Source organism: Leuresthes tenuis, unplaced genomic scaffold, assembly GCF_036924035.1.
Source record: "Leuresthes tenuis unplaced genomic scaffold, fLeuTen1.0.hap1 SCAF_22, whole genome shotgun sequence".
In the NCBI taxonomy this organism is placed as follows: domain Eukaryota; kingdom Metazoa; phylum Chordata; class Actinopteri; order Atheriniformes; family Atherinopsidae; genus Leuresthes; species Leuresthes tenuis.
The window spans coordinates 9,975,130-9,991,381 of NW_027325376.1; the positions used below are offsets into that span (position 1 = coordinate 9,975,130).

At 39.0% G+C, this 16,252-nt stretch overlaps 1 protein-coding gene across 7 annotated transcripts in view; it reads right to left on the bottom strand.

Moving 5' to 3' along the window:
* Nucleotides 1–230: 230 nt before the first annotated feature.
* Nucleotides 231–16,252, bottom strand: part of LOC140281938 (sodium/potassium/calcium exchanger 2-like) — a 51,813-nt gene continuing 35,791 nt past the window's right edge. For all 7 annotated transcript variants that reach the window (XM_072376451.1, XM_072376453.1, XM_072376456.1 and 4 more), the window contains 6 exons: nucleotides 14,181–14,279; nucleotides 10,419–10,501; nucleotides 5,852–5,986; nucleotides 5,641–5,730; nucleotides 5,137–5,303; nucleotides 231–3,806 (listed from right to left, as the gene is read on the bottom strand). In XM_072376451.1, coding sequence (XP_072232552.1) covers nucleotides 3,557–3,806; nucleotides 5,137–5,303; nucleotides 5,641–5,730; nucleotides 5,852–5,986; nucleotides 10,419–10,501; nucleotides 14,181–14,279 — 824 coding nt within the window. In that variant the 3' untranslated portion in view covers nucleotides 231–3,556. The remainder of the gene's footprint in view (nucleotides 3,807–5,136; nucleotides 5,304–5,640; nucleotides 5,731–5,851; nucleotides 5,987–10,418; nucleotides 10,502–14,180; nucleotides 14,280–16,252) is intronic.

Sequence of the window (16,252 nt, forward strand, 5' to 3'; positions counted from 1 at the left end):
CATTAATGCAGCAAAACCTAAAATATAATTGTAATTCTCTTGAATCAGTGACACATTACTCCGATGCCACTCAGCTTCCAATGTCTTCACAACAAATCAGAGAGACTTTACAAACATGCAAATGATAATCAAATGTATAATTAAAAGAATGTCTAACTCACTACGTTTGTGTTAAATCAATAAAGCCAGAAACGACAACATGATAACCAAACACACTGTTGCATATTTGAATTAGCATCTTTATTTGTGTTTATTATATACTTTGTGTTTTTACATAGAGACATATTTCTTTTACACATATAGATTATATGGTTAATTTGTATCTGTATACAGTATATGTACACCTTAAATAAATCTTACATCAACACCAAGAAAATAAAACATTTACAGTGCAAGAACGTTCATAAGTGGTTAACTTTCATCGTCGCCTACCCTGGTCAACCACAATCAATGTCAAGCTCATGTGTTGAAGCTATTTGATATATTTTTTTGTTTGTTTTTTGTCTCGATTCGTGATCTCTCTCAAAATATGACATGTGAAAATTAGAAACTTGGTGTCTCGAGAGGAGGGGCTTGAGGAATGGAAACCAACAGGGACAATATGCACATGTGACTGTAGCAGAATGAGAACTAGCAAACTCAAGTAAATTAACTCTTCTGATGATTAAGACTTTTTTTTAAATAGGCTACACTCCAGTGTCAAACATATTTTGATAAAGAGGCTCATCCCCAGTCTCTCCTTTTGTTAACTGAGAAGACTGACACTTAATCTAAGAATGGAAATGAGGAACTGACATCCTATTACACAATCAGTCGTTTTTACACTTTGGATTTTAAGTAGTTAAGATGCGACATCTTCTTTAGACAGATTTTCTGCGGCAAGAATTCCTGCTATACTAATCCTGTGCTGCACTAGCATTAGAACGGTATTCATCTTCTCATCTAACTGCATTTCCTAAGATGTCCAACTACTCTTTCAAAGAAGGGATGAGAAGAAACTAGAGGTGAGGTGTGATCACATTAACCAGAGTGTGTGGGCGCTCTGAGGGAATAGTTTAATGGCAAGTGTGCACAGGAGGACTTTCAAAATGTACATGAGTCATCACAAAGGCCATAAACCTACTCGTTCAGTCTGGATGGTGAAAATGTAATACAGGAGGACAAACCGCTAATAACAGCTATAGGTATGGCCTTTGTAGACTAGTTTTCCCCTGTGGATTCATAACATGACAGAAACCACAGTGGCAGTATCACTTAGTTATATATTTGTTCAACCAAAGCAGGCAATATGGTATTTAAAGCCCTCATTTACCAGAATCTGAACAGGCATGTTTACAGTTGATGTATACCAATAAGGTGTTAAGTTTTTACTCAATAATATTATGATACTAAAGGGCCTCCTGCATACAGTATCGATGTCCTTTTCCATCCACAACAACAACAAAAAAAACATTAAAGAAATAATAGTGAGTTAAAATATATGTGAACCATTTGGTTTTTGCAAAAGAGTTTGTATTTACAAAAATAAAACCAATGCGTTCTTGGTGTTTTTTCTCTGAACGGATGCATAAAAGTCAACGTACAGTATACAGTTGTTCTAAGCTCTGCTGTACAGTCCGTGGGTAACCAGCCCAAGTTCCTCGCATGCATTTTTTCTCACACATTCAGATAATCTATTTACTATTATTTTACAGTTAACTTTTACTACGCTGCTGTACAGAGGCTGTGTTAAGGTAAAGCAGGCCAGCTCCACCGGGAAGGTGTTCGTTTTAGGAGAACTGGTCGCCCACTTTACATCGATAGGTATTTGAATAGACAGGAAGGACAGCAAGGGACAGACGCATGGGGGATGAGATTCTCAACAACGACATATGGTATATTGCTGTAAAGTCTGCTGCGATTTCTACATTCTATGTAGCTAAGACAGAAACTGTGATTATGATTTATTTCTTAAAACACAGACTGGTGTGTTTATACATACACACACACATATATATATATATACACATATATATATACATATATGTATGTATATATACACACATATATCACTCAGGACTTTTTTTGCAGTTAGTTGTCAAGTATTTGTATAAATCGTATAGTATAACCTTTACATATGGGTAAAGTTAGGGAATGGTCATTGTATGATGACTCCAAATGTAGGTTGCACACATGCACACAAAAGCACCTTTGATTAGAAAAGAAAATTGCACAAGTTTGATAGATATCATTGACCATACTGTTGACAATGTCTACATAGAGATTGAGCACTGATTTGCTTAAGAAGTTATGAAACAGGTTTGAAAAAGTTTACATTTTGGTATACAACCTCTTAAATGTTGATTGTTAGGCTATTATTCCCCCCTCAAGGTTCTTTTGTTCATGCAGTTAACACTTTGAAATGTCTACCCCAACAGCTTGTTGGTGATTTGAACCAAGTTCTAATGTGAACAAAGTACTACACATTGACTCATCTAAGTCAACCATAACGCATAAACACTGTAAAGTTTTTTTCTTTTCTTTTCCAAGTGTATTATATTGACATTGACTTAGTATGGAATTCTAATGAGCCTAAGTACTCATGCATTTTTCCCCAACCAGTACAAGATATTGAAGGCTAGCATATATTTTGTGGAGCTAAACTTCAGTTCGTTTTTTTTTTCTTGCCTTCTTTAGGTGCACGTGATCCATGGAACGCTCTCAGTGGCAAAATGAAAAGAAAAAAGGAGCAGATTGTAAAGATAGCTCCACATACAGGACATCTAATGCTACTTCTATTATTTCATGAAAATGATTCCGAAAAATCCTCCTCATTCAGTGGTGTAAAATGACATCTGGCAGGAAAGAGGGGAAGCTCAAACTCGTCATTCAAACTGAGCAGACGGGTTTGTGAAAAAAGGAACCAGAGGAAGAAAGTTAGTCTGCTCAGCAAGAGTATTCCCTGTTACTCAGGTACCAAGAGAGTCTTTCTGCTCTGTACCATCAGACATGAAATAAAATATTCATACGCACATTCTGCAGTTTTCTCATCCACATTCAATATTAACTCTTGACGATGGAATCTCAATCAGTTGAACAAGTGTGTGCATTCAAATATGCTCACAATTTCAGCTAAGTCACTGCATTTGTTGCAAAGGGTTTTTTTCACAGGAAGTCACTCCGTTTAACCTACCAGGCCCAGTGTCGATTCCAGACATGCATAATACTTCTATATTTGGAATACACACATCATCCTGTCATCCCATCCCTCCTCACCTGCCAGTGAAATAATCATAAAAAAAAATCCACTCATGTTAGGCCTATACAAAACCGACCAAGTTAAAGGCTACTGTCCTTGTACATCTAAACCCTCCCCACCACCACTTGCTTACTGGAAATACAGGGGGATTCCGCATTTTATCATATTTTCATACTACTCTCATGTGAAGTTCTTCTTATTTTTCTTTTATTCCTGGTGTAAAGGATTCACAGGGGTCGGGTGAGAGCGACAGCAGACAAGACGGATGGTTGTTTGGTGGTGGTGGTGACGGAGAGGAGGCAGCTGCTTGACAGGTCCTCAGACAGACACCGGACAGGTGATCACCCTGTCCTCTAGCATGACGCTGACTACCAGGAAGACGAAGTACAACAAGAACATGATGAAGCCGAGAAGCTTGCTCATGCGCCACTTGCACGCGGCGATGGAGATGATGACAAAAAGGAGCATGAGGAAAAGGAGCACGATGGCACAGAAGAGGCCGTTGGAGCTGACCTGTACTGGACTCATGTCGCTGAAGATGGACCATAAGAGCCAGGGGAAGGGCAATCTGTAAACACACAAATGCATGGGACATGCTGAGTCAACATATGTGGGAACATGTGGGAACTGAGTGTCTTGGCTAACAGAAATTCTGAAGTAAAAACCAAATAAAGGGCAGTAGAAAATATCTTCAATGCTGACCTACTATTGGTTGCTTTCTCCTCAAGCCAAGTTGAGTCACTGCCAGGTGTAATTACATTTACAATGATGTTGCATTACAGGAAACAGCCATTGGCTAAAAACTTTACACCCAACAATGACAAGAACTTTTGTCATCCCGTGCTAACTCTGCTTTTATTATCGAACATACATAATCATATTGCAACAAATACCATAAACTCACTTGAGTGCTGTATGACACAGTAAACATTTTGTATCGTATCGTGACTGTTTCTCTCAGAACAGAGAATATGAAGGTCCATCATGGGAGGTAGTATGTTGAAACGGGAGCGCCATCTTGTGAGGAACACTGTCCTGTTATCTGTGCATGCCACTATCGTTGCCTGGTTAGCTTTGGTTAAGTTTGGCTATGAAGTCGGTCATAATGGACCGAGAACAAACAGGATTCCTGCCTAAGCAAACTACATTTCTGGACAGAGAGGATGCACTTTTCATGAGTTTAAAAGATACAAATAAGGAAAGTTATAAACAGTTTTGCACTGTGTGTGTAAGACTGTGTGTAAGAGCTGCTATTTAACAAGATGCAGGGTTCATACATACAAAAAAAACAGACAAAGAAACAAGCCTGACAGGACCTAGTGGGGTTGTTCCAATATGGTGTATAAGACCCAATTACTCCAAAAATTCAAAGTGGCATAACATCAACACATATTCTCTCTGAGCAGCGTTCTTATGTTAATCAATATATTTCTATTTATTGTCTTTGTCGATATCATACTGATATATAACATCACTCTGGGTGGCCCTGTGATGGTCTAGTGCCCCATCCAGGCTGTACCCTGAATGTTATGTAACATACACTGTTTGGCGCTACACTTCAAGCGAGAAGAGCTTTACGGCTTGGGAGCTTTACAACCTTAACATAGCTTATTTTCTGTGCTGGTGGATGACTTTTATTTGTGTCTTTGTATCTGTTTGTTTCCTTTTCTTTCTTTTTTTTTTAGATAAATTCAGACAAACTCCTCTGCATATGCTGAGGACCTACTTGAAGACGAAAAAAACCCATCCACCTGCATACCCAACTGAATCATTAACATCTTTCACAACAACAAAGCACTATGAACATTTCCTCCATGTTTCTGTTGTGCATCACTATACATATATGGTTAAAAAAAAAAACATTTAAATCCACCTCAATACTTTCTGAGATTGCGTACCCAACAGTAATGTCAAAGATGTTGGAGCCCACGGAGCTGGAGACAGCCATATCGCCAAGCCCCTTGCGTGCCACGATGACACTGGTGATGAGGTCAGGGATGGAGGTTCCAGCTGCTAATATAGTCAGCCCCATAATCTCCTCTGTAATCCCAATGGTCTCTCCAACCTGCAACAGAAAAAAAGGAAAGAAATCTAAGCTTTTGGGTAAATAAAGCCTAATCTTTTGTTCCAGCTATTTTTAATTTCCTCATGATGCTTAGGAGCTGATGGAGGTGACAAAACTTGACAGTCTCCTTGTTTTGAGTAAGACAGCTGTAATTATGCCTGAGTGGGAGGATTATAGAATGCATTTTCATCAAATGTCAAGGATGTGAAATGGAGAGAGTTGGAGAGTTTTTTTTTTTACAAGAATTAGGCTTATTGAGGGTATTACTAAATTGCTATTATGTCAAGATCACATGTCATGTCCTATGGAACAAATAGGTCTTTCGAGTTGTGTATACCTGGTGAGCCCACCACACCATTAGGTAGGAGAATATTGCAATCCAGCTGATGGCACCCACGAATGTAACAGGGAAGAATTTCTTTGATGACTGAAAGGTAAAGAATAAGAAAGAAAAATCTGAATTTATGTGAATTTAAGGATGCCACAAATTTCCATATCAATACAGGAGCTTCTTGTTCCAAGTATTTTGAAAATGTAGTCTCACTCACATTTTTCCTGACATCTGGCAGCGTTAGCCATAGGGGGAGGACAATGGGTATGATCAAGAGGTAGGTGAAGCGCTTGCGGTTGGATTCAGGCCAAGACAGGCTCAGAGGCTGGTCCTCTTCTTCCTCATCTTCAGCCTGAGAGCAGATGTCAAAGAAAGAAAAAGAAAAACATTATATATTTAACATTATATTTATGAGAATGGCCATTACACCTTGTAACATGATCTTTTGTTTATTTTTGTTTTGGGACGGTCACCAAATGGAGCCATTCAGGTGTCCTCCTATTTTAATGTACCATTTGGACATAATAAGCAGCTAAACACAAGGCAAATACCCCACTAAGTTGTGTCCTTGTTTTTGCATGACCTGATAAATGGACAGCTTAAAAATTCATTACAATTCTTCAGCTTGTTAAATAGTCTACACATGCACCTTTCCTACACAACTATAAGGGGAGGAAGGCAGTACTACCGCAACACAACCACTTAAAGAGGGAAAATTCAGGAAGACTGAAGAAACTGATGGCAGGACCTGGTGTGCATGCCTTTGTTCTATGGTGACCTTAAGACAGATGAGTCTGATGACTGATTTAGGTGATTGCACTGAGCTTGAAGGGCTCAGTCTCACCAGTGGGGCTCAGGGAGTCATCACTGCTGACTGCTGGTGCCGGCTGCACAGGCCGACCCCTGCGGTCTGATTGGTTCTACTCCATGAATGCCAAAAGAACTAGACTCTGTCAGTGACTATAACTAACTAAGCTTACAAAAAATATAAACCATATTTACTTTTAGCTTGCAGCCTCTAACTTAAACAGTTTGGTACTTTGGAACTGTTTGAGTATGACAACATAGCCCTCTGACAGCAGAAATATGTCTCAGTCCCTTGGAATCCAATTATGCATGACAATAATGGGCCAATGGGACCTGCAGAGAGCGCATGCACACCTGATAAGACACACGGATGACCTAGAATTTGCCTTATATGCATCTGTGGATGATTTTGGTAAGGTGTAAAAAAATATGCGGTCAACAGCAGCAGAGAATCCACAAGGGAATATAGTATAGTTAAAAAGTAAAATAGATATATTGTAAAACAAGATGCTGCTTGCAGATGTTGTGCAGTAACTGGTAGTTTAGTGAAGAAAAGCATGTAAGCCTTGACAGATTTAGACAGATCAGGTAGGCAAACCCAGACAGTGAAGCAGGAATCTTTAAAGATGGCCTCTGCACGAATCATGAATCATATGGAGCTTATCCTGCTGTGACAGCTACTGCTGCCGAGTATTGCCTGGTAACCTTGGCAATCAGAGCTGCCAAACAAAAGGCAGTGCTTGCATCACTTATGCTTTGCATTGTGCTTTCTCCTCCTTTCCATATCCAGATGGCTGCATTGTTGTCTGTTTAAAGGTCTGTGGGAAAACTGACAATTCAAAGCTTGGGGAAGATCAGTTCTCCACCAAATCCACTGCTTTTTGAAGATGTAAATAAATTGGATTTTTTTTTGTTTTAAAATATTAACGGTTCATGTTTGCTCTCACATTAATGACAGTCCACACAATATTGCAGTTTGCTCATGTTCAGCTGTTTCATGAGCATGTTGCCCAAATTAAACGTACTGTTTCTTTCTCATGATGAATTTGTTACTTGCGTATTTATGATTTGCTTTACTTGCGATCTGTGCTTGAGTACCCCATGTAGCTGGTGCTACCTACTCTAACTTGGTTCCCAAATGCCAGGCCCTTGGGGGCCTTTCCTGCCCTGTGGTGCCACAGTTGGTAACACTGCCAACTCTGTGCTTAAAGGCACTGACTTTTATCAGACACCACAGAGCTGCGAGGGGTGGCGTGACATTTGGCTATTTTTTTTCTTCCCAGAGGGAAGGGTTTGCTCTCGTACCTGGTGTGTGACCAAAATCTACAACAGTTTCAATGGTCGGAAAAAAAAAAGAGCACAGCTGCAGTAAGGCTGTAAACTTGATGGATTTGCATTACTTTGTTGATTTGACTTGATTTGACTTCGTTGATAGACCTTTAACGTTGTGTTTCCTACACACGATGTCCCAGTACATTATTATTATTATTACATTATCTTTTTTGAGACAGCTGTGAAACATTTTTCACACAAGACATTTATATTTATAGGTGCACAACAGCAAATTTGCCACATGCCATGACATTGTTTTTGACTCACAGGCCCAATATGCCTATGAAATACTGTTTATCAAAAGAAAAAGAAAATTGAGCATTAAATCCTGTAACGGATAAACACATGACGCACTATACATGTTTTTCCAAATCACTTTAGTTGCGTTAGAACTGATGATGAGTCACAAGATGATGTTGCTTCCTTAGTTTTCCTGTATGCTCTTTAAAGAAATGTTTGCAGAAGCTTTATGATCTCATAAATATTTAAAATGTGTGCTGCTGAAAGCAGAGAATCCTGAATATGAGTTCAAGGAAAGGCAATCTACTGTGAGTCATATAGTAGCTGGGGTGTTTCACTATTTCATCCAAAAGAAATTGGAGAAAAATGCAAATGAAACATACTACACTGGTTGTATGGAAATCAATCCTTTGATTGCTGCTGTCTTGGGATATATGGAAATTTCTGTCAGCACGATTCTCAAAGGTTTTATCTGGATATTGTTCAAGAAGTCTGCCGCAGATTTTAATTTGACCTTAACTATCCCCTAATCTCCCGGTCTTGATTGCCAAGGTATCCAGGAGGGATAGAACAATTAGTAAGATGGTGCCTCTGGCGACAGATGAAGGCGTGAGCTGTTTCCAGCAACTTCCTGGCTGACACAGACAGTTTCTCTGTGGGACAGACACCTAAAAATAGCTGCATGCAGGAATTAGGCTTGCCAGTAAGCCTTCAGATCTCTCAAAGTTAGTGAATCCCTACTACAGTTTAACAGGTTTTCTGCCTTCATTTCACAATATTCTTGATAACTTAATCTTTAGAATCACATCAGCAGTTCTGATGTGGCTCAAAAAGAGGGTGCATTGCCTTTGCTTGTAAAAAAGCAGATGTTTTTAGTTTCAGTTAATTCAGGTAATTATTTATAACACAAGGTGTGATAGAAGGAAAATAACTTGCAACAGAGTAGATCAATAAAAATGTGGCAATATTTCATAGTCTGAGATCTTTCAATGTACTTCCCCCACCAGTTCGTATTCATAATCCACTGCATCTTTCTCAGGAAGATTGCTGTTTGTCTCAATAGAACAGGATATTTGTTTAAGGTGAAAAAATGAGAAAGAATTCCTTTGCTGTTGTTCTGCTACCACAGAAAGTAGAACAGCATTAATCATATATTGAGCTTTGATTTAAAGGTAGATCGTTGAGGATTAAAATCTGTCCTGCGTAATGTTGAGACCAATGTATGAAAAGCTACTGATCATATTAGAGTTTATATGCAGCTTTTAGAAATCCCTGCAATACAAGATCATGAATGATGAAAAGAATAGTAATATAGTGGGTTAGTAGTTGGCATTAAGGTAAAATTAATCAGATTAACCTCTAGTCTCTGCCAATATATTTATGAAAATTATATAAGACAATAACCATTGTTATGTGAATACTCATAAGCATAAAGCTAAGCTCCTAATAATTCAAATATAGGAATGGCTCATTTAAGTGCTCACTTTTAATATAATATACATGTACATATATGTATGTATATATATATATATATATGTACAGAAGCTATTTATTCTACTATACATATTATCTGTACATAATCAATCATGTACACATTTAATTTGAATCTATTTTCATTCCCAGAGTGTACACATGAGTGACTGCGGGCTGGGGGTGCAGTGATATATGTGGTGAGACTTTCTATCTTCTGACATAATTTTTTTCATGTAGTTTTGCTGTGGATTTCCTATTCAATTAATTTTTTTTAACTGGTAGTTTACGTTGTGTTCAGTGGCAGCTTTTAGTTGGTCTGTGGCTTACTTTTCGTAAAGGCCGTATGAAGGGCAGCATGACCTAAACACTCGACATATCCTCTGTTCAACTCTCACCACACGACTCGGAATCACTGCCCGCTTGCCCCACGACCGTCTGCTGGCCTGGCAGGTTGTTGCACCCTGCCGTCATTGTTAATGCCAGCACAACTGCTGCAGGAGCTGTTCCGAGGCTCCCAGAGAATTGGCCGTTTCTCAAAGGTGGTGTGTATGCGTGCGTTTGTGTTGAAGTCTGTGTAATAGCGTTAATTTTGAGCACCCAGCAGTGGGGAGCAGCAGGTGAGTCAGGGGTGTGATTACAGAACTCAGTGTGAGTAGGCAGGTCTTTGGCAGGTCTGGCTGAAGGCGGAGGAACTCACCTAATGCATGCTGGGAAATGATCAGCAGTGGTGGCCTGTTCCATATTCTGCCATATCAGTCACACTCACAGAGGAACATAGACACTGATGAGAGGCATACAATATCAATAAATGCCTCCCTAACTTTGATCAGTTTCATGGTTTTGTTGCCTTTTCATAGCATGGCCCAGTTAGTTAGTCAGTGGTTCAGCTGACAACAAAAGTTGCGTTTTACACTTGCCAAATGATTACTTACCGTCTCACCCTCTTGCCCTGCGGTTCCGTTCATGGGTGGGGTCACCTCCACCTCCACACTGGAGCTGTTTGGAAGGTTTTTATCTGTGGGCAGTGAAGAATAATCAGCAAGAAACCTATAAAAGGTAAGTAAAAGCTGTTGTTGTTTCTGAAAGACATGAGAGAATTAGTTTTGTGACATGAAGAGAAATGGTGACCTCAGCAATCCGTAGTGATCGTCGTTTTTCAATCCTACGGTCACAGACAAAAAAGCTCCTTTTGAAATCTTCTGTTCATCTGCAAATCATGATTCGTTCTTAGTCATTGCTTATCTATCGAGGTGTAGATAGGATTTCATTGTAGTTTATCATTTTATCGGTCTATCTGCAAGATTATACGAAACCCACAGGCAGAATGAAACTGTAAGGCTGGGCGTTTCGGTTTTGCAAAGGACTTTATTATGGACATGAATTAAACTACAATGTGATATATAAGGTAATCAAAGTCAGATCTACCTCTACAAACTACAACTTTAGGAGTTACATATAAACTGAACTTATAAAAAAGTATATTTTCAAAATACAATCTAATTTGTGTGATGATGTGGTATTTCTATATTTAAGTAAATTAAAACAATAATTATGAAAAAAAGTCAAAGTAAGAATGCACATTTTTTTTCTGGCTCATAACTAATAATATTCAACAACTAATAGCGAAGTTATGTCGGATTGCATGTTGAGACAGCATTATCACCTTGTGAGGAATGCTCTCCTGTTTTCTGAACCCTCTGAACTAATGTTGCCTGGTTAGCGTTGGTTTAAGTTGGCTGCAAAGTTGTTCAAATTGGACAGATTTGGTTTAGAAGGGAAGAAATCAAGATAAAAAAAAAAGATGAAAATTAAATTGACCTCCCTGAAAGAAACTGAAATGCTTTACCAAGGACCAAGATAAACAGCTCGGCTCCATACACTTGACTGGATTAGTGACCACAAGGCCCAACCTTTGCTCAGATTCCTATATATATTGGGCTGAGTGGATGCGATTTGCTTGCGTTAAAAATCCAGAAAAAGCTCCCAAAACAGTTTTGCAGTGAGTTTTTGTAAGATCTAATTGTTTTCAAGTAAAAAGGCAGTAGGTGAAATTATGATTTTTTTTGTCTCTTTTAATGATATAAAACAGTTTTAAATTTAATTTTAGTCGTTGTCCATGTCTAAAAACACGTTTTTTGTTGTGAGGAGTAGAAATGTAGAAATTATTTTCAAGGCTTACAGTTACAGTTTGTGCAAAAAACCCAAACAAACATGATTCTAAATGTTAATATGAAGGGTCCATGAATAAAAGAGACGCTCTCTTTGCTTGTGGAATGCTTGCAATATGACTCATTAACAAACTTATCCGCTCCAATTCATCATCTGGTATCAATCTACATTGGTGGGATACGGCTAATGTCAGATTGCACATAAAGCCTGGTTAGTCATTAAATCCTTTTAATATTATATAGCTGGAAAACAAAGCAATGACGAAGTTGGAAATCTAAAGAAGAATACCATGCATGTAGGCAGAGTTGTTCTAATTGTGAATATGGTAACCAAAAGACTTGTTTATCAAAGCAGCTGTCTGATTGCAAATATGTTTGTGCATGTCTGATGATGATACCATCATTCCTTATTACTTCCTATTGGCTGATGTAGGACTTCATTTCATCTGAGGCCAAACTTACTTAACAGCCCTCACTAAAATACATAGAGCCCGAAGCCATGTAATCAGATGATAAAACTAATAATTAATTTTAAAAAATGTTTAAGTCCAAGTGACACAATTACAATTACATCAATCAGGAAATGTGACTTGATATGACAATTACTCGGATGTTCTGATATTACAGATAAAAAAACAGATGCAAATGTAATCACATGCATCGCACACTAAACTACACTGACAGTAAATCTTCTTTCAGACATTATACACCAAACATAACATCCGAGACACCTGAAATGCAAAGAATGATCTGATGACTACCAGTCATGCATTTTGATTAAGAGGGTAATATGTTAATGCAGCACCGTTAGCATAATTCTGCCTTTTTGATCAACATCTGCATCTTGCTTTGATTCTCCTGCTCTGACAACATTGCGGCCATGAAAGCACTTCCTTTGGCCTCTGTTTATTCTTTATTCTTTGGTCCAGTGTGCTTTGAAGTGAAAAAGATTACATTAATTACTCTTGGCAGTGACTGTGATTGATTTAAACACTGCTCGAAGACAACACTTGCAATCAATTTGGCTGCTCTCTGTAATGTCATGCTTGCTTAATATTGGATGTGACGCTCGCTTATTATTTCAGTGAGGAAATCCTAGCAATGGACATAAGTTGTTTGAAGGTGGTAAACGTGTAAAGGCACAAAGAACAGCTAACTGATTTTTGAAAATATTCACCCATCCCTTTATAAGAAATACCCATTCATCCGTGAGGGTCATCACAAGCTTGAGGGGATCCCAGCAGACAGTAAGCAAGAGGACCTGACCGATTTTAGAGGTGTTGTGTTTTTCCCGATGAATCATTCAAGAATTAACAAAGGAAACTAATTTCTGGGCTAAACCAGTTTGTGTCATTGCATAACAGACAACTTAGAAACAAGAAACACATTTTCCTGGTAATGTATAAAAATGGGTGGCTCAAAACTTTAACACTGTACAGTAAGTCCATCAATCATTAGCCGTTTTTACACATGAACACTGGAGATTTTCTGTTGATTGTGCAGAAAATTCAGTCCAGATTTTTATTCACAGATGGTGCACAGCAAACACAACACAGCAGGAGATCCTCTAATGCAAACCTTTTCTCATAGCTTAAAATAGGAAAGGGCGAAAACAATGTATAACATGATCCAAAAGAATACTGAGAAGATTACTCAACATTCTCAGCACATTAGGACAAGAGTCAAAAAAAGAGGGCAAGTGGAAGAGTGTATGAAACTGTAAGTTCATATTCATATATTGGGGGCTTTCGGACCACACACACCTTTTCATAATTCATTCAACTGCTGTAGGCGTGTCCCAATCTTTTTTATGTCTGCATCACAGCCACTGCACACAATTGTAGTTCAAAGAACTGCTTTTTTAGGGGTCTTTTGAAACCATAAAACAAAAGTTATCAACTTTAGCCTCTAAAAACCTAAACACAGAGGAATGGAGCAACGGTGAAGCCAGAGGGTTAACTATGCCAAAATGTTACAGATGAATTATGATGTCATTTTCACTTTTCCTCCACCATCAGTTGGTCGACGTCACTTGAGCATTCTTAAAGGCAAGCAGAGAAGGCCATGAAAAGTGTGTCAACCTTTGGGGAGCTCACCAGTTCCCATAAACCTCGGCGAGCCCTTAAACCTGTTTGGTCCGAGTGTCCCCAATAGTGCACTCCTCGACCTTTCTGGACTTCTTACTGAGTTGCTGGCTGACTAATCTGCAAGATAAATCTAAGAGGTTGGAATAAAATGTTGAATACATTTGCACTGTGACTTTAAGCCCCTCTTAAACATCTTGACGGATTTCAGGACTGCAGGGCAGGTGTGAAAACGTGGATCAATGCTACAACAAGACAGCAGATTAGTTCAGCGTAGGGAATGGATACTGCTGGCTCCAGGTTCATATATTTCTTTTGTATTTGTAAATTCTAAATATAAATAAAGCCCCTAATTTCTTTGTCAGCAAGACTATGAATAAGTTTGCATCCCAAAACGTCAAAAACATCCTTCTACCACTACAACTACAACTGAGTTTCTTACCCGAACGGCTTGTAACTCCATTTGCCTTCTCACTGTCCTCCACTTGGCATTTCTTTTTAGCAATCTTGTGTAGAATGGATGCCTTCTCTCGAAATTTACCTGCAAGGAATAAAAAAAAAGAAGAAGAAAGCCACAGTGGTTAGATGTGGAATACACCTCTTCAAAGCCTCTTGGCCTCATCCCAGCCAGAATCCTTGGCTGTCACCTTTGACCCTTGATGGGTCATATTTCAAAAGCATGGAAAAAAAACAGGTCGGCGGCTTCAAACAAACGTGCCGTTCAAACAACACTGAGTCAGAACCACATAGCATATCACATACTGATGATCCTGCAATGTCCCGGTCCTTGGCAAAGACAAAGCCAGCCAAGGGAGAATCTCTTGTGAAAAGATCTGCCTTCTGGAGGTCAGATTCAGTTCTGGTCTTGTTCAGATTTCATTTCACATCAGAAACTCGCAAGAGATCTCAGATGTGCAGGGTACTAAAAGCAAACAAAACATTTCACAAATGACATATTTACAGGCTTACGATGCTCAGGAGAACATTTTGATTTTATAGCCCTCCATTCTAGCTTGAGTGGTAAAAAATCAAATACTGCAGCATGTGAATCACATGTGCCAGCTCCAGAATTTCAAAAGACATTTGAAAAGTAAGAATTTTCTTTTTTTACTGATTCCATAAATCTGGCCATAATGTAGATCTGAGGTGGTGACGCAGCAGACTGTGCTGAAATTACAAGCTTGTGGCTTACATAAGCCGAACACACAGTGGCTCACACATGGCCATTCTGCCCTTGTCGTAACGACTGCCAATGATTGGCCTATGGTTCGCACGAACAAGTTTTCATGAAACCTCAACGGACCTAAATTCTCCAATGGCACATACACAAAGAACACATAGCATGGAGATGAGACAACATATAATTCCAGGTGCAGGAAATTCATGTTAGGTTTTTAAAATCTGATGCCTGTACTGACTGGACATATTCAGCAGTAGTAGCTGCTGTTAGTGTTTTTCAAAGCAAGCAGTAAGTCAGAACATTTCATCCAGCATGTTCTTTTGGGATAGTCAATCTTGTGCCCTTATGTGTCCACATTTAATTGTACCGGCTTTCTGAGCATCTCAGACTTTGCATGCCTGAACTGCCTACTCCAAATCACACCAAGAAATCAATTTAAAGATTTTCTTTCCTTTGTTTCTCCTTTTAGGAATGCGTGGCTGATTTGTCAGTGCTTGACAGAGTAATGCATCAATATGTACTCCACCCAGTCATGTCCACACTGTCTGTGACCTTCTAGCAAAATCATTACCAACCCCAAGTCATTGGCTGCCTCTCTCCCGTCTCCTCAATCCGACTCTATGTTTCTCCATCTCTTCTCCCTTTCCTCACACATCCTCTATCTTTCACTCACTTTGTCTTTTTCTTGTTTGGCAACACGCAGCCCCTCCCTGTTTATCTCTCCAAGTTTAGACACATGCAAACGAAAAAACACACACACACATACACACACAGTACACTGCACATTTTCACAAGACAGCATCACACATTCCACTGCCATGACATCACTCACCTTAGGTGGTCAATGTCACTTGGTTTGATAGTGAATGTGCGTTTGTGCAAATGTGGGTGAAAGATCATATTCAGGTCTGTGCTTGGACAGACCGGATCATGACAAGTAGCAGAGTTTGGCTTTCTGCTGTGGGTGTTCGGATTAAATTCTTTGGTGCTGAAGATAGGCTCCTCACCCCACCTACAGAGGAGCAAGACCACAAACCACGCAGCAATGATGTTCGGAACTATTTTGAACCTGCGCCTATGTGTGTTACAAATGTTCTGGATTTCTTTGCTACTGTTCTGTGACTTCTTATGCTAATTTTGGATCTGTTTATGATATCTTCTGGGCCTCTTTGTTGTCATTTGCATCACTTTATATCAATTTTATATGTATTTGTCTTGAATTTTATCTTTGTATTATTCTCAGAGCATGTACATTTTTTTTTGTGCAACTCGTCAGGTGGCTTGACAAATCGACTTAACTGGGAAGGTCTTACAGAGAAAATGTTGAAAAGATT